Genomic DNA, 18,407 nt, shown 5'->3' on the forward strand with positions numbered 1-18,407 from the left:
CAACCCAATAAATGTGTTCGCCTTTGTACTGAAACTTTTTATTTTAAATTTTATGTGTTGTATTCTTTTATTGTACAATAAAGTGTTTACTTACTTGAAATCTAATATGATTGAAATACTACGCTGATATTTGGAACATAATCCAACATTTGAAAGTATTTATCACCAGAACCCCAAAGGAAGGCGGTTTTTTTTTTCTTAAAAATTATTACGCACTTGTATCGTAATGTACTATTTTGCGTTGTAGTTTCCTCGCTATAGTGAGGGGAAAAGTTTTGTGTTACACACTGGTGTAAGTGTATTTTACTTCTCGTGTGTTAAAAAACTCACAATTTCAGGATTCTATTCTCGAACCACTCGCTTCGCTCGTGGTTCAACTCTAGAATCCTTTCACTTGCTCGTTTTTCAATTCCACACTCGGCGTTAATACAACTTTGCCCCCTTGTATAACAAATAACTATTATTCACTGGTGGATAAATTGTGTTTTTACTCGCTGGTATTAAAGGGTAAAACACGTGTTTCCGCGAGTTAGTCAGGGAAAACAAATACACTACCCTGATTCTGTTGCGTTCCTGACAAAGGTAAGTAAGGTTGCCAGAGCCCAAATAGGCTAGTGGTAAAGATGGCAACGCCTGTGTAAAACCTCCGAAGTTGCAGGGGTTTATAGGCTACGGAGACTGCTTACAATGTCATAATAAAGGGCATTTTTTCAGTATATTTTTGTGTACACTTGCCGCACCCATATATTAATTAGGTAGCGACTGTAACAGCCTAAGATCGGGGATTGTGGGAGTGTAAATAAAAAAACATTTTTATTGTGAATATTCCACAGAATATAATGTAACAAATTACAAAGGAATATTCAATCAGTGACATTGGGGACCAAGTTTACAATCCGAGGTAAATCCAATGTACAACCGATTAAAGAAAGAAATATAATGCAAGAACAAAAGCCAAAATCCAACTGAGATACATAGAAAAGAAAAGTTGTTATTTCCGATGACAAAAAACTAAAATCAAACTTCTTAGTCAATGTAAATACATAGTCAAAGAGCCCAGTGGTATAACTTCAAATATAGAAACGTTGGTAGTTGCATTGTTTTTGTTTGCGGAACTGCACTCCCAATAATCTTAATAAAGTTATATTTTGGAATGGTGCAATCCACTTTTTTATTTTTTCAATTTTTATTTTATATATTTTTTTTATATGAGCGGGACAAGTCTAACAATAGTTGAGTTCAATATTCAAGCTTTAAACAGAACTATGTAGTTGTTTAATATACTATTAAAAGCTGGTCACTTCGTATTTACTTTAGCAACATGTAAATGGTATTACTCCTTCTTGGTGGCTTGTTGCTTAGCCTGGTGAGCTTGCAGCACAGCAACAGCCTCATCCACCTTAGCCTTGAGAGATTCCCCATGCTCCAGCATATGAAGAAGCTCAGAATTGTCAATCTCCAAAAGCATTCCAGTAATCTTGCCTGCCAAATCTGGGTGCATTCTTTGAATCAATGGGAAGAGACGTTCACCCAGCATTTGCTTTTGCTCCTGCAGTGGAGCAGCAGCTAACATAGAGGCTGTTAACGGTTCCTGTCCCTGGATGTGTACAGCTGGTTGTGGTGCCGGAGGGTTGCGCATGTTTGCAGTGTACTTGTATCCTGCAGGACGTCCACTCTGGGTGACAAGTGGTGCTCTGATAGAAGCAGTAGCAGGGACACCTTGCTGGCCTGTGATTGGCCTGGCTCCGAGAGATGTGCGCAGGGCTGCTTGAGTTGGGCCTCTTGGTGCTGGACGGAATGGCGCCTGCATGTTAGGATAGCCAGAAGCAGCCGTCTGTGTGCTGGGTCTAACCGGCGGTTGGGCGGTCCAACGTGGAGAGGGTCTTATCTGCGTCATCTGAGCGGGGCCGTAGAAACGCTGCGTGGGTGGAATAGTCGGGACAAAGTATCCTCCAGCGCCACCTGGTTGGAATATCTGGCCCATCTGTTGCATGCGCATACTAGCCATACGCTGCATGTATTGTGATGTCAGATGAGCCTTACGGTCTTCCTTACGTTGGGCTAAAGCCACATACAGTGGCTTAGTTCCAACAATGCGACCATTCATTTCAGTGACAGCCTTGGTAGCTTCTTCTGGAGATGAGAAACATACAAACCCAAAGCCTTTGCTTCTGCCATCTTCCAACATTACCTGTGGTAAAATAATGGAAATGGTTAAAAATATGGACTAAATACTCTTTGCAACAAGTCTAATAAAAATAAATTAAAATTTTATTGATTATAGTTTATCTTAGTGAGCATGCTTATCCTCTAGCGGCCCACCATACAAAAAAAACGGCCAAGAGCGAGTCGGACTCGCCCACCGCGGGTTCCGTATCCGTACATACTTTCAATAGTTAAAATAATCATGTTTCTCATGTAACTTTAAACTGTATAGCGCCATCTCTCGGTGAATTCGCTAACTAATTTGCGCGACCTGCACGGGAAGCATGGTCGCGCGATAGACGATAAAATATCGGTGAATTCGCACTTAAAAATAGTGCGATAGGGATTTGCACTTATCGCGCGACCTGCACGGGTAGCATGGTCGCGCGATAGACGATAAAAATATCAGGCCGTCCCTATCGCACTATTAGTAAGTGCGATAGGGACGGCCAGATAGGATCAACAGGATAGGATGTTGGTTTTTCAGGGATAATTCTTTATGATGTTAACCAATTTAGACAGTTTATACTTTATTTGAAAGATATTTTTTTACGTTAACTCATTCAGTGTGGTAGTGTTATCAGTCATTTGAAGCACATCCGCAAGAGTGATTAAATTGAAAGTTAAAATCTGAAGCGTTTTTTTTTAATAAAAAAAAAGTTTTCAATCTATTACAAAATTTCATTTTTCCTGTAATATTTATTGTAAGGTCAGTGCGGGCAAGACCTGCATAGTTTATTTGAAATAACGTTTGAGTGGATAAAACTCTATAATTAAAGTAGTCTGGCGTAATGCGCATGGTCCTAAGGGATAGCAAATATTATATTTTACAAAGCTTATACAACATTTTGGTGAAATTAGGTACTTTTAAGTGATAAAAATCAATTTTTTAAGGCTCGGCGGGTTGACCGTCCTCCCGCGTTGAGTACGGAAAGACCGTCTAGTGCTTGTTGTCACGTAATTTCATATGAGACTAGGTCCCAAAATCATGATCATTGTTATTTTACGTAATAACAGGGCAGAATGTGCTAGATAATTAATAAAATAACGTTGAAATTTTAAACATATAAGCATTTTTCCATTTATAAGGCAAGACCGGCATATGTCCCGTAGATGGGGTTCATAACCTTTTCTTTTCAGGTCCAGATATTGCATAATACTGTTTTTCCAACGAACACCTGGGAATCCAATTTAGTCACGATATTACAGGCTCATATAAATCGAACTAAGTATTTATCTGTTTTTGAAACTTTGTTATTAAGAAAAGGTAATAGGATATTAAGATACGTGAATTAGTTTGGTAACATTGGTGGGTGTGAATCTAAAAAGGGCGATTGAACTCTTATGTTGACCGTTTCAACCGTTTCAAGTAGCTGCGGTGTTTTGCTTAGACAGCGGCGACCGCGCAGTAATCGCGAGTTCTCTCCTCACTCTTACTACCACGAATCTCAATAACGATAGTGCTATCTCTGTCACTCTTTACTCTATGCGCGAAGTGCATATACCACGAGTATAGAAAGAAAGAAAGAAATAATGAAAGAAAGAAAATACATTTATTGCCTCAACACCGAGTACAAGGAAAACATTAAACAAGTTACTTAACCTATAATAGGTTTTTGGGGGTGCTGATTTCAAAATTAATGACCAATTTGGAATCTGATATTACTGACTGTCACTTTGACACAAAAGTATTCATAGGTGTCGTCAGATAGGTTTTCGGGGGTGCTGATTTCAAAATTAATGACCAATTTGGAATCTGATATTACTGACTGTCACTTTGACACAAAAGTATTCATAGGTGTCGTCAGATAGGTTTTCGGGGGTGCTAATTCCAAAATTAATGACTTATTTGAAATCTGATTTTGCTGACTGTCACTTTGACGCTAAGTCGTCATGGGTGTCGTCAAATAGGTTTTTGGGGGTGCTGAATTCAAAATTAATGACCAACTGGAAATCTGACATTGCTGACTGTCACTTTGACATAAAAGTTGTCATGGGTATCATCAAAAGATTTTCGGGGGTGCTGATTTCAAAATTAAACACCACTTTGGAATCTGACGTTGCTGACTGTCACTTTGACACAAAAGTGGTCATGGGTGTGGTCTAACAGGTTCTCGGGTTGCTGATTCCAATAACCAATACAGCCAAAAAACTGTTGGATGTCACTCATGACAGTGACAGTCGGCAATGTCAGATTTCCAATTGGTCGTTATTTTTGAAGTCAGCACCCCCAAATACCTATATGACGACACCCATGACGACTTTTGTGTCAAGTGACAGTCAGCAATGTCAGATTCCAGATTGGTTATTAATTTTGGAATCAGCATCCCCGAGAACCTATTTGACCACACCCATGTCCACTTTTGTGTCAAAGTGACAGTCATAAATATCAGATTCCAAAGTAGTGTTTAATTTTTAAATCAGCACCCCCGAAAACCTATTGATGACACCCATAGCGAATTTTGTGTCAAAGTGACAGTCAGCAAAGTCAAATTCTAATTTGGTCATTAATTTTGGTATCAGCACCCCCGTGAATCTATTTGACGACACCCATGACGACTTGTGTCAAAGTGACAGCCAGCAATGTCAATTAACGGTCGCGTAGCCGTAAAATAGTCGGTCAAAACCGTTTTAAAGGGTACCCATACGGTTCCTGTTGGGTAATGTTGATCATAAAAATAATGACCAACTTGAAACCCTACTCTCTTTTGAAATATTTGACGTCGCATGTTGCACAATCTTCATATACTTACTTAAACAAAAATAATAAAAAACGGGTAGAACTTACGATAGTTCTAATCCTATACGAATCATTATCGAAACTGTATTTCGAAAATAAAATCAAAGACGGTACAACTTTCATAAGCCACCAACGGTTTCACCAACCCCCTTGGCCAAGCGTGTAGAGGGCTACTTGGCCGTAAGTTGGCAGTTGGCGCTTGCGCTTGCCGGCCAACCGATTGGTGTCGGTTTTTTGTCCACACATCAAAGGATCTTGGCGCCAATGGCCAACTGCGTTTACACGTTGGCGCTTCATTCAGTTGGTCGTCAGCCGTCAGAGAGGACAGTAGTGAAATATTTACGAAAATAATAAGTTTATCTATGCCAATAATAGTGTAGATTTTAGGAAATAAAATAACCTTGCAAATGTTTAATGTATTTCCTAAAAAAGATAAATGTTCTTATCAGAATATTCAAAAAATTGTTAATATATCAAATAATTTAATTTTACTACGGGGTTATTATTTTTTAATCAAATTTTGCTGACAACGTAAAATACCTAGAATTTCCTAGCCTTTTCCATTCCACGTCCATCTTTCATGAAGAGCCAATGCCAAGTGATTGGTTCGTCAATGTGTAAACAGCGGCTTAAGGTGGTTTTCCACCGGGAGAGCGTGAATGGGCAGAGCGGAGAGGGAATTGAAATTTGTATGGCGAATTTTAAATTCTCGCCCAGCGCATCTTTGGTGGAAATAGTAAAGATTGACTTGGATGTGCGGGACTTTAATTGAGATATTTGTTAGTGTAAAAATGAACTGTATTGCTTCCGACTTAAAGTATAAATTAACTCTGATGTTAGTTTCCCGCCAGCAGAGCGAAACGAAAAGTGGCTTAGCGTGGAGAGGAGTGGATTGACGTGGATGTGCGGGACGTGAATTGAAATATTAGTTAGTGTAAAAATTAACCGTATTGCTTTCTATTTAGAGTATAAATTAACTCGAAGGTGGTATTCTACCGGCAGGGCGCGACGAGACATGGCGAGGCGCGGATTGAAGAGGATGTGCGAGACTTGAATTGAGATATTTATTAGTGTAAAAATGTACCGTATTACTTTCGACATAGAGTATCGTATGAAACCTACAATCTGCGGCAGACACGCGCGGGCTCGCGCAGGCCCGCGATGGCTATTAATGGCAATTTTTAGTGGAAAAGGGTCCGGGCGATTTCAATTCCCTCCCCGCTCTGCCCATTCACGCCCTGCCGGTGGAAAACCACCTTTAGGGACATTGAACCCCAGGAGGATAATGTTCACTTTTGAAAAGAAGGTTGAATAAGACTTAAGGTGCGAACACACCACTGCTTAAAAACGGCGAAGGTATGGAATAGCAGTGACGCATCATATCCGTACCGTTTTTACCGCATGCGGGGAGCCCCAGACGGCTGCTCACTGCGATTCCGTACCGTCGCCGCTTTCAAGCAGCAGTGTGTTCACACCTTTATGCAACATGCAGGCTTACCTTAGCAGAGGTGATGGTACCAAATGGAGCAAACTCTTTGCGTAGACGTTCATCATCAATAGTGTCATCCAAATTCTTAACATAGAGGTTTACACCTTGGTAGCGAGTCAATCTTTCAGATTTTAGTTGTTCAAATTTGCGTTTCAGTTCTTTTTGACGCTCTGCTTTCTTTTGGGCACGTCCTACATACAAGGGCTTACCCTCAACGAGTTCTTTACCATTAAGTTCCATACAAGCCCTCTCAGCAGCATCAGGATCTTCAAAAGCAACAAATCCAAAACCACGGGAACTTCCATCATCTTTATACATTACTTTGTGGCTAGTAATGCGGCCATACTTCTCAAACATTTCTTTGAGAAGTTCATCAGCAAAATCTTCACCAAAGTTTTTCACATATACATTTGTGAACAGTTTGGCCTTCTCTCCCAGTTCCTTTTCGCGTTCCTTACGAGGAATGAATCGGCCGACGTAAACCTTCTTTCCATTGAGTAACATACCATTTACTTTTTCAATGGACTTGTTGGCAGCCTCCTCAGTTTCAAAATGAACAAAGCCATAACCCTTGGAAGCACCAGTTTCATCTTGGGCCACCTTGCAACTCAAAATGTTGCCGAAAGCAGAGAAAGTGTCATACATAGCCTTGTTGTCAATGGTTTTATCAAGGTTTTTAATAAACACATTGCCGACTCCTGACTTGCGAAGGGAAGGGTCACGCTGGGACCACATAATCCTAATAGGCCTCCCTTTAATCATGTCAAAATTCATGGAATCCAAGGCTCTTTCAGCTGAAGAAAATAAAAAATACAAATTACTTCATTACCATCAAATATTAATTATTAGAGATACTGTACTAAAAAAAAATTAGCATATTCCAGTCGGAGAGAGAACTGGTTCTGTGACAAAATAAATGATGTGCATTATTTACATTCCAGATGTCCTAGATGCATACACTACAGAACAAGATTTCCTAAATGCATCAGTTAAAACCTTTTTTTATCAATCATTTGTTTTAAACTATTTCAATAATGGTACTTAATGTGAAATCATTAAGTAGTACTTCATGTAAATCCAGTTTGTGTTGTGTGTACTAGATACAATCAACCACAGCAATAATATTCTTTTGATGCATTATGGAGTGGGGAAAGCTAGGTAATTACAATTGAACTCAAGGTGAATTAATGTATTGGATTCTTGATTATCGATGTTTCTTTGGATGAAAATAATATGTTGCAAATTCAATTGTTTACTCAATCAGACAGAGATTTTGAAATAGATAAGAACATTATCAAATCAATTGAAACTCTTGCAACACGACAGAGATTACACTCTTATAGTAGAAATCAGCAATTTCCTGAAATTAGGCATTTATATTTTTAGGCAATGGTATTTTCTGAAATATTCATTTTTTTATATCTTATCAGAACAAATTCAAAATTGTGGTGTTGCAAGAGTTACAACTATTTTATATATATTTTAAATAATTTTGATATTTGATTCAGGACTAAGTAGCGTTTCAGATGAAAAATTCTTGAGCAATGAGTTAAACATTTAAAACCAAATTGTAGAAAACAATATAAAAAAAGGACCCATCTTTATATTCACTTATCATTTTTTGATAATGAAAACTGCATATAAATCATAACTTAAAATAGGTTATAAAAATATTACTCACCATCGGCAGGCTGCTGAAAATTTACGTAAGCGTAGCCCAGGGATCTACGAGTAATCATATCACGGCAAACGCGAATAGAGAGAACCGGACCAGCAGTTGAAAATTTTTCAAACAACATGGCTTCGGTAATATCGGAGTGCAAATCCCCGACGTACAATGACGCCATGGGATAATTTGGCGGACCAGGATTCATTTTGAAAATCTTACTGTGACGGTATTATGTCGAACATTAACCGTAATCAAGAGCAACTTCACTTTCTCTTTACGTCGACTATCGCATTCCTTAGACCACGTTGCACGCTTACGTACTCCTAACTAAAATCGAATGATTCTCGTTTAAAATTTTGTTATTTTACTATTTTTTTGGATTTTTGTGATTTTTATGTTTTTTTTTTTATTTTACAAGAATATTTCACGAAATTCTGAGGTTTGTGTGACCTATTCCCGATGGAACACACAACCTCGCGTGAACACACCTTACTCACCAAAGGAAAAGGTGAGGTGACGTTTGTGAAATACAAAATGGCTACCCGTATATGTGGCCAAGCCGCGGTAGCTGTTGGGATATTTTTAGGTACTGCTGCGACTAATTTCACGTACTTATGCTCTTATAAAAATGGCATCTCATCCACATCTCTTAATCATTTTAATGAATGACTATTTTTAATCTGTTGAATATATACTTTTAATTTAAAAATTATAGAAAAAAAATGATATACTAAATATATGTCTTTTTAAATATTATTTTAATTTATAAAATTAACACTAGGCTATAAAGAAACGCATCACACGTAGGATCAGTATTATTGCTTTTTTTTTAATTACCTCGTGTCTCGTGTTTTTATTGCCAGTTACTTTTTATTAAGGCACGCAGTCAAGTTGAAAGTGTTGAAACAAAATTGTGTACGATTTTTTAGTCGATGAAGCCCTTTCGTTGACAAAGCTTGGACAATTGGACAAAGCTTGTGAACCAGGGAGACAGTTCAGTCCACGGAAGTATGACTAAAGCATGGAAGCCATGCTAAAATAAGAGCATGGTGACCCGAATCTTACTCACAACACACTATTACGTTTTGTTTATGAGCGAATGCGACAAAAATCCGGAACTTCTTTCGTTTTCCCGAAGGTGGTCACGTGGTCACTAAACGATTGTCAAGTGGATACCTTTTGGATACCTTTAATGGCCGCGCTTGGGCTTGCCGGCCAACCGATTGGTGTCGGTTTTTGGTCCACACATCAAAGGATCTTGGCGCCAATGGCCAACTGCGTTTACACGTTGGCGCTTCATTCAGTTGGTCGTCAGCCGTCAGAGAGGACAGTAGTGAAATATTTACGAAAATAATAAGTTTATCTATGCCAATAATAGTGTAGATTTTAGGAAATAAAATAACCTTGCAAATGTTTAATGTATTTCCTAAAAAAAATTGTTTGTCTGTAAAGTCGGTTTACGGACGGTAGTTTAACGTGATAACGTCAAACATTACAGTAGTATAGACAGGGGCGGTCAGAGTATAGCAAAAGGGGCCCGATTCTGGGACTTTTTCACGTTTTTTTTTATTTATTTATTTTTTAAAAATACACAAAAGTTAACAGTATTTCACCAAAGCACTTATGTGGTAATATAATTATGTACATGTTAAATTGACATAAGTAAATAAAAGCAAACACACTTAAAAGTTAAACTATGGTTATTACATTAATCACCTAAGGAGTGTAGAGTCTATGAACCTTAAGAGTTTTCTGTAAAACACACCAACACTATCAGCAAATATGTCAATATCGTCTGTCTCCAACATGATGCGGTTAAGAGCAGCTCGGGCTCGAGCGGTGCGCCGGCCGCCGCGAACAGGCGCCGCCGCCGCCGCGCCGGCACCGCGCCCGGCATGCCAACCACCACATTCGCTCTTGGCACTTGCAGCCCCATTCTCTCAAGCACGGATGCGTCATCTACTCTATGGTGAAACAGTTGGCGGTAATGCATAATATGCAGCAGTTTCCGTCTGGTTTCTAGAGTTTGAAGACCAACCATTCCTGTTACGAATAGAGATGGATACATATATGGGTAATATCCGTACAGTCGTTTGTAAATGTGCCTACAGAACTTCCTCTGCACTCTTTCTAGCATAGTGTTTTGTTCTTATTAGAAAGAATGCATTAAAATAAGCATCTTTTATAAATTAAAGTTTTTTTAAAACCTACTAATTTAGGAGTTAGAGTGGTGCAAAGTTGCAAAATTTTCCCGTAGCATTACTAAGGCGCCAGAGACAGAAAGCGATATCGACGGAGCCCCGCTTATTACAGAAACTGCACAGAATAGGAGCCTTCGGCCGTTTGAAGATACCTAACGAACCTAACTTATACCTATATAAAAGTCGTCATTTTGTATCCTAGACCGTTTGCGAGACACGCGTTAATTTTATTAAAGTGCTAGTGCCATTTACTAATCTTAGAACCCTAATATCTCAGTAAATATTAATGGAGAAGAAAAAGTTTATATAACAAACCCATGATGACTTTTGTGTCAAAGTGACAGTCAGCAATGTCAGATTCCACATTGTTCATTAATTTTGGAATCAGCACCCTCTAAAACCCATTTTACGACACCCGTGACGACTTTTGTGTCAAAGTGACAGTCAGCAATGTCAGATTCCAAATTGGTTATTAATTTTGGAATCAGCACCCCTAAAACCTATTTTACGACACCCATGACGACTTTTGTGTCAAAGTGACAGTCAGCAATGTCAGATTCCACATTGTTCATTAATTTTGGAATCAGCACTCCCTAAAACCTATTTTACGACACCCATGACGACTTTTGTGTCAAAGTGACAGTCAGCAATGTCAGATTCCACATTGGTCATTAATTTTGTAATCAGCACCCCCTAAAACCTATTTTACGACACCCATGACGACTTTTGTGTCAAAGTGACAGTCAGCAATGTCAGATTCCACATTGTTCATTAATTTTGGAATCAGCACTCCCTAAAACCTATTTTACGACACCCATGACGACTTTTGTGTCAAAGTGACAGTCAGCAATGTCAGATTCCACATTGGTCATTCATTTTGGAATCAGCACCCCTAAAACCTATTTTACGATACCCATGACGACTTTTGTGTCAAAGTGACAGTCAGCAATGTCAGATTCCAAATTGGTCATTAATTTTGGAATCAGCACCCCTAAAACCTATTTTACGACACCCATGACGACTTTTGTGTCAAAGTGACAGTCAGCAATGTCAGATTCCACATTGTTCATTAATTTTGGAATCAGCACTCCCTAAAACCTATTTTACGACACCCATGACGACTTTTGTGTCAAAGTGACAGTCAGCAATGTCAGATTCCACATTGGTCATTCATTTTGGAATCAGCACCCCTAAAACCTATTTTACGATACCCATGACGACTTTTGTGTCAAAGTGACAGTCAGCAATGTCAGATTCCAAATTGGTCATTAATTTTGGAATCAGCACCCCTAAAACCTATTTTACGACACCCATGACGACTTTTGTGTCAAAGTGACAGTCAGCAATGTCAGATTCCACATTGTTCATTAATTTTGGAATCAGCACTCCCTAAAACCTATTTTACGACACCCATGACGACTTTTGTGTCAAAGTGACAGTCAGCAATGTCAGATTCCACATTGGTCATTCATTTTGGAATCAGCACCCCTAAAACCTATTTTACGACACCCATGACGACTTTTGTGTCAAAGTGACAGTCAGCAATGTCAGATTCCAAATTGGTCATTAATTTTGGAATCAGCACCCCCTAAAACCTATTTTACGACACCCATGATGACTTTTGTGTCAAAGTGACAGTCAGCAATCTGAGGTACTACATATTTGTAATCTGAAAGTAATCAAGTCAATAATTTCAGTTATTTTGAATCGACTATGATTCCGAATTATTGGTAATAGTAATTATTGTATAGATGATTAGTGATTCCTTTATATGTAATGGTAATTTACCGTTTCACTTGATTACATTACAAGTAATCTGACACCCAGTAGTGGATTACAAAGTAAAATCAAGTAATCGTGTAATCCGGAATCGATTACGATTTGCCCATCTCTGCGGCGCTGCTGCAAGTTTTGAGACAGAAGTATATGCTAGAAAGAGATGCAGATATTTGCCACTCACTCTTACTTATAGTTGCGTCTCAAAACTTGCAGCAATAACTTGCTGGTCTAAACTCAGCTTAACGAGAACAACACACGGGCGCGCCATCTGTCCCAGCTGTGGTGCTTTACTCAGGCCACACGCTAGCATCGATCAGCCGCTTAGTTCCAACGCGCGCCAATAGATGGCGCAAAAACTATATTGCGAAACGGGACAATGACGTCATCTTTTTCGTGCATGCTGCCCGTAGTAACGAGTTATTAGACGTTATCACGTCAAAAGATAAATGTTCTTATCAGAATATTCAAAAAATAAACGAGCCGCACGTGCGCAGCGTCGGACGATAGGGTTGCCTATGGATTAAAACGAATTAATACTCAGATAAAATGTTACACTATTATACTCCAGTCTTGTGTAAGATGTCTATTTAACTAAGCACTATTAGCCATTCACACGCCGACACCGCATATAAAACTTTAAAAAATCTCGCGACGTAAAGTAACAATAGAAAGTGCGAACGTGCGTTCCGTGAGAACGCGCGCCACCCCTGACTAGGCCGCGAACTCGCGGCCGCCAGCATGTACTTGTAGCGTGGCGATGGAATCGCGGAGTGAGCCGCCCCTGACGGAACAAAACATCCAGCGAGCCAGATTTCGATCGGACGTCCATGCGCTCAAGGCCACGTCCACGTCCGTCGACCGATAGTTTGCACGGTTAAAGCTAGGAACACACTACGCGGACGTCCGTCGTAAAACGACCGCGACCTATCAGTGTGCACGGAACAAAACATCCAGAGAGCCAGATTTCGATCGGACGTCCGTGCGCTCAAGGCCACGTCCGCGTCCGTCGACCGATAGTTTGCACGGTTAAGCTAGGAACATACTACGCGGACGTCCGTCGTAAATCGACCGCGACCGCGACCGATCAGTGTGCACGGAACAAAACATCCAGAGAGCCAGATTTCGATCGGACGTCCGTGCGCTCAAGGCCACGTCCACGTCCGGCGACCGATAGTTTGCACGGCTACGTGTATTTCCATTGTCCAGATTCCCGTCCGCGGTCGATTCACGACGGACGTCCGCGTAGTGTGTTCCTAGCTTTATATGTATTTAGCTAGGAACACACTACGCGGACGTCCGTCGTAAATCGACCGCGGACGGGAATCTGGCCAATGAAATTACACATAAAGCTAGGAACATACTACGCGGACGTCCGTTGTAAAACGACCGCGACCGCGACCTATCAGTGTGCACGGAACAAAACATCCAGAGAGCCAGATTTCGATCGGGCGGACGTGGCCTTGAGCGCACGGACGTCCGATCGAAATCTGGCTCTCTGGATGTTTTGTTCCGTGCACACTGATAGGTCGCGGTCGCGGTCGTTTTACGACGGACGTCCGCGTAGTATGTTCCTAGCTTTATGCTTAATTTATTGTCCAGCACGGGATTCCCGTCCGCGGTCGATTTACGACGGACGTCCCTATCGCGTAAGTGTAGGTTCCTGAGCTTTATCGTCTAATTTCATTGTCCAGATTCCCGTCCGCGGTCGATTTACGACGGACGTCCGCGTAGTATGTTCCTAGCTTCATAGACTAAAAAATGCTTAAATGTCATGTTGATTTGACGTTTGTTATTGTGTCATGTATGACAGTCTTTTTCCCCATACTTGTTGTAGCCACCGGTTAGTTTTTAGAAATTAAATCTATTTTTTTCTTATGTATCACGAAATTATTTTACTTAATATTAGTTGTTCTTAGATTACATCCATCTAAGAGTCTATCTTCCATAATATTTTATGTTAATATTTATTTTAGGTAAAGTAGTGGTCATTCAAAATGGGTAAGGGAAATAATATGATCCCGAATGGGCACTTCCACAAAGATTGGCAAAGATTTGTGAAGACTTGGTTCAACCAACCCGCCAGGAGACACCGAAGAAAGCAAAACAGAATCAAGAAAGCTAAGGCCGTTGCACCAAGACCAGCAGCGGGGCCTCTGCGTCCTGTTGTGCGTTGCCCCACCGTTCGCTACCACACTAAGGTCCGCGCTGGTCGTGGATTCACCCTCCGGGAAATCAGGGTATGTTCTTTATCCTCATTTATTGTTCATATAATAAAAATGTAAAATAATTAAGACCTAAGTAACAAAGTTCATAGACTTGGCCTGTCGATTATGGGTTATTTCGTTAAAAGTCTGAAGATTTTGTGAAAAAACTATGTATCGTAAAAGGACTAATTATAAATTTATCTATGTGAAGGTGTAGTTTTGTTGTTGGATTTTTTGTTTGGTATAAGTACATAATGTAGTAAATAAACTAAATTATCTACTTATTTTTAACAAATACAAGTGTTATGATTAATCAATGAGTTTTATAATTAATATTTTAGTTTTAGCACCTTCAGCTATATACCTATAGCTTATTTGGGCATAGCTTTATGGAATAACGTAATGATCAAAACAATTCTGATTTCTAGCATATAATTACTTACAATTGTGATTATTCAGCTATGTTGAGATTTTCTTAATAATAAATATTATATGAATAATTCTGTGTAAATTGTGGTATTAGTAGAAATAGTAAACAGTCTAGATGTGCCTAGGTCATATTTATGTAAAAAAATCACTTTTAAGAAAGAAAACCCAAAGTTTTAGTCATCTTCTAAATGATAGGAAGCACTATTATGCAGGCATAACTGAGCTCTAATTCATAATTTAAAACAACTATGAAATTTTCTTTTTAGCATATTAACTTTTTTCTAGAAAAAAGGAACTTATCTCAACATATTTTATTTCAGGCTTCTGGGCTAAACCCTGCTTTCGCCAGAACCATTGGTATTGCTGTTGATCCTCGCAGACGCAACAAGTCTGTAGAATCCCTCCAAATCAATGTGCAGCGACTGAAGGAGTACCGCGCCAGACTCATCCTCTTCCCGAAGGGCAAGAAGGTACGCTACCTCTAATAATTACATTTTGAATAAAATCACCTATTCAGCTTCAACTTGCTTTTAGTTTTTTAACAAATTGGCTAGCTTTGAACAATGAAAATGGTTAAAACCAATGACAATCCATAAAAGCTTTAGCTAGTAATTGTTTGTCTTTGTCAATCTAATTGACAGATTTATTTGTGAGAATGTAATAAAACAAATTTAGGCGATCAATTTTATGATTAAACCTTTTAACCACTGTAGTCCAATAAATGACATACAATAATTATAATATTAAGTTAATTTTACCACAGTCTAATACATATTAAGAAATGGATTTGTGTAACTTCATAGGGGTGGCAAAACAAGACGCTCTATAAACAAAATAGTAGTGGTTATAAGTTTAAGGGGATAAGAAATAATTAAATGGGTTCTCATAATAATTTAAGGTGTCATAATTATTTATGTGTATGTAAATTAGAATATTATAAATAATAAATAAAATAAAATAGCCTTTATTTCAGACGTTTTGTTACATTTCATTTTGTTGTTGACACTCATAATATATTATATTTCCTAGTTTTTGTCTGTATGCCTTTTGTAGGCAAAGGCCTCCCCTAACTCCTTCCATTTGTCTCTGTCTTTTGTTATTGTAGTCCAGGAACTTCCTGCTGCACGCTTTATCTCATCTTCCCATCTTCTTCTTGGCCTGCCACGTTTCGTCTTTTTGTATTTAGTGAACCAGTACATTATCGTTTTAGACCACTTTTCTTTCCCTCTTATTGTGTGACCTGCCCATTGCCATTTTAACTTTTTAATTGTTGTAGTAATGTCTTTTGTTTTAGTACATTTCTTTATATCTATGTTTGTAACTTTATCAGCTAACCGCTTTCCCATCATGCTTCTCTCCATAGCGTTTTGACATATCTCTAGCTTTTTGTAGTGGGATTTGTTTAGTGCCCATGTTTGGCAACCATAAGTTAGGACAGGAAGTATACAGGTATCGAACAGTTTCCTTTTTATGGTCATATTCATTTCTTTATTTTTCATAACTTCTTTTAAGTTCCAATATTGCTTCCTTCCACGCCCTAGTTTCCAATACGCCTGTCTAGTTCTTTCGTAGTCAAGTCGTGTGGGGATATAATTTGGCCTAGATATAAGTATTCATTTACATACTCGATCATGTTGTTGTTGACGTAAATGGGTTCTTTATCTTTTCCATTGGTCATGGCTTTGGTCTTCAGGGTGTTCATACATAGCCCTACTTTCTGGCTTTCTGTATCTAGGTCACATATCATTTCGTTTAGTCTGGTTTTAGATGGTGAGATTAATATGAGATCGTCTGCAAATCTTAAATGCGAGAGGTTTTCGCCATTGATTGATCCGCATTCCTCCCAATTTAATTTACGGAATACCTCTTCTAAGACAGCCGTAAAGAGTTTTGGTGACACTGGATTAGAATATTATATGAGAAAAATTAAAGATGAATTTCTTCAAAAAATAAGCTTCACTTTGCTATATTATTACTATGAGAACACACATAACATAGTTGGGACTCTTTTCCTTGTTGGCCTTAAATTTGATAATATGAGAATTAAATGTAAATTTTCTCATATGACATGGAAACCTGATCAAAAATTTAACATCATAATGTTTTTTAACCAGGTTCTGAAGGGTGAAGCCAATGAGGAGGAGCGCAAACTGGCGACTCAACTGCGCGGCCCTCTGATGCCAGTGCAGCAGCCAGCGCCTAAGTCCGTCGCGCGCGCCATCACCGAGGACGAGAAGAACTTCAAGGCATACCAGTACCTCCGCGGCGTAAGTACACCTACCTAAAGCAGTTTGCACTTTGCAGTGTGCTCCAAGGAACACTAACTATGACTGCAAAGTCCTTGAAAATCAAGCCCTTGGAATGCCATCTGTCATACCTCTGAATCACAGACCAACCCCTATAGACATCCACTACAAGACGACTCGCGGTCACCAGCCTTACTTGTATTTGCCATGATATAAGCGCGGGCGCTCGCCGTGCCCGATCAGTAGCGACCAAGTAACCGACCCGAAAGCAGCGCGTGTTTTTCGCAATAAAAAAATTGAAAAAGGATATTTTGATGCCTTAAAGATGTCCACCTGTATTGTGAAATGGTGTGGAAAGGTAACAACAAGCTCAAATTTAAAAACACGGCATTACATTCCACAAATAAGTCATATTTATAATTTATTCAGAGCCGGCATAGGTCAACTTACACTGGCTACTTACGCGACAGTAGAGGGACAGTTATACTTCTGTCCCTTTTCATCTGGCGCGACTGCCCGCCGTTCTTGAAACGACCAATCGCAGCGCGCTAAACACATTCCCCTCCCGCTCCTCGCGCCCCAAGCACTGGTGATTTGTACCGCGCACAAAATTTACAATATTCGTACTCTATAGGAGGTTCTCTGTGTTGATGGCATAAGCTAGCATGTTTAAAATATGGAATCATTGGCATTCCAAGTGTTAATAATTCAAATGTGATCTGTATTTTGGCAAAATTATCATGCGACAGTAATTAGGGCATAGGAATGTTTGTATAAAATATGTTCCTATTAAGTTGTATTTCCTAAAGAAAATCTGACTAGTTAAGGAAGGAAGATCAGCAGAACTAACTTGATTGGTCCTTGCTCCAGACCTAAATTTGTCTATTATTCTATTATTTTTATCCAACCAAAGTTAAATTTCCTAAAAGGACAAATTTCTGTTATAAAAATCACATCTGACAAATGATAATAGAAAAGATTATTCAGTACACATGGTGTTTTTCCCCGCATTCGTTCATAGAAATCATAGTACATTTCTTGTCAGATGGAAACTTCAAAAAGGGCCAATATTTACTGAAAAACTTCGTACGATACATGTTTTCCGAACTTGTATCGTATTATAATAATAATTTTAGATTCGTTGATGCTTGTAAAAGTTTACAATGGAATTTTTATTTTAGGCTCGCTCCATCGCCGCCCTGGTGGGCATCCGCGCCAAGAGGCTGAAGGACGCCGCTGAGAACCCTGATGACGTGACTAAAGCACCTACTGCTGTTAAAGACCCTAAGGCAAAGAAGTGATTTAATACATAAAATCTAAATAGACACTTTGTTTCCTTTCTATATACATTTTTGATCCCAATCCGTGTTCTTGGCTTGATCGTTTGGCCTTTTTATAATGAAAATACGCCTATCTGCGAGGGAGTCCACTGAATTTCATATTTT

The 18,407-nt window shown here is 39.1% G+C and overlaps 2 protein-coding genes across 2 annotated transcripts; one reads left to right on the forward strand and one right to left on the reverse strand.

The window, feature by feature from the left end:
* Positions 1-810: 810 nt before the first annotated feature.
* Positions 811-8,618, reverse strand: LOC125225813 (polyadenylate-binding protein 1). Its single transcript, XM_048129668.1, has 3 exons — positions 8,116-8,618; positions 6,444-7,228; positions 811-2,191 (listed from the first exon to the last, which is right to left on the reverse strand). The coding sequence occupies exons 1-3, from the start codon at positions 8,306-8,308 to the stop codon at positions 1,334-1,336; spliced, it is 1,836 nt and encodes a 611-aa protein (XP_047985625.1). The 5' UTR covers positions 8,309-8,618; the 3' UTR covers positions 811-1,333.
* Positions 8,619-13,806: 5,188 nt separating this feature from the next.
* LOC125225806 (60S ribosomal protein L13) lies at positions 13,807-18,287 on the forward strand. The gene is made up of 5 exons (XM_048129659.1): positions 13,807-13,923; positions 14,057-14,320; positions 15,037-15,186; positions 16,831-16,983; positions 18,144-18,287. The coding sequence occupies exons 2-5, from the start codon at positions 14,078-14,080 to the stop codon at positions 18,261-18,263; spliced, it is 666 nt and encodes a 221-aa protein (XP_047985616.1). The 5' UTR covers positions 13,807-13,923; positions 14,057-14,077; the 3' UTR covers positions 18,264-18,287.
* The last annotated feature ends 120 nt before the right edge of the window (positions 18,288-18,407 follow it).

The sequence above is a fragment of the Leguminivora glycinivorella genome, chromosome 4 (assembly GCF_023078275.1).
Source record: "Leguminivora glycinivorella isolate SPB_JAAS2020 chromosome 4, LegGlyc_1.1, whole genome shotgun sequence".
Lineage (NCBI taxonomy): Eukaryota > Metazoa > Arthropoda > Insecta > Lepidoptera > Tortricidae > Leguminivora > Leguminivora glycinivorella.

Excerpts from the sequence above, each read along its gene's own strand:
- LOC125225813 (XM_048129668.1), bottom strand. The coding sequence starts at position 8,308 with ATGAATCCTGGTCCGCCAAATTATCCCATGGCGTCATTGTACGTCGGG. Across the intron at positions 7,229-8,115 it reads TTTTCAGCAGCCTGCCGATG|CTGAAAGAGCCTTGGATTCC; the intron begins GTGAGTAATATT and ends TATTTTCTTCAG. Across the intron at positions 2,192-6,443 it reads GTACCATCACCTCTGCTAAG|GTAATGTTGGAAGATGGCAG; the intron begins GTAAGCCTGCAT and ends ATTTTACCACAG.
- LOC125225806 (XM_048129659.1), top strand. The coding sequence starts at position 14,078 with ATGGGTAAGGGAAATAATATGATCCCGAATGGGCACTTCCACAAAGAT. Across the intron at positions 14,321-15,036 it reads TCACCCTCCGGGAAATCAGG|GCTTCTGGGCTAAACCCTGC; the intron begins GTATGTTCTTTA and ends ATTTTATTTCAG. Across the intron at positions 16,984-18,143 it reads CATACCAGTACCTCCGCGGC|GCTCGCTCCATCGCCGCCCT; the intron begins GTAAGTACACCT and ends TTTTTATTTTAG.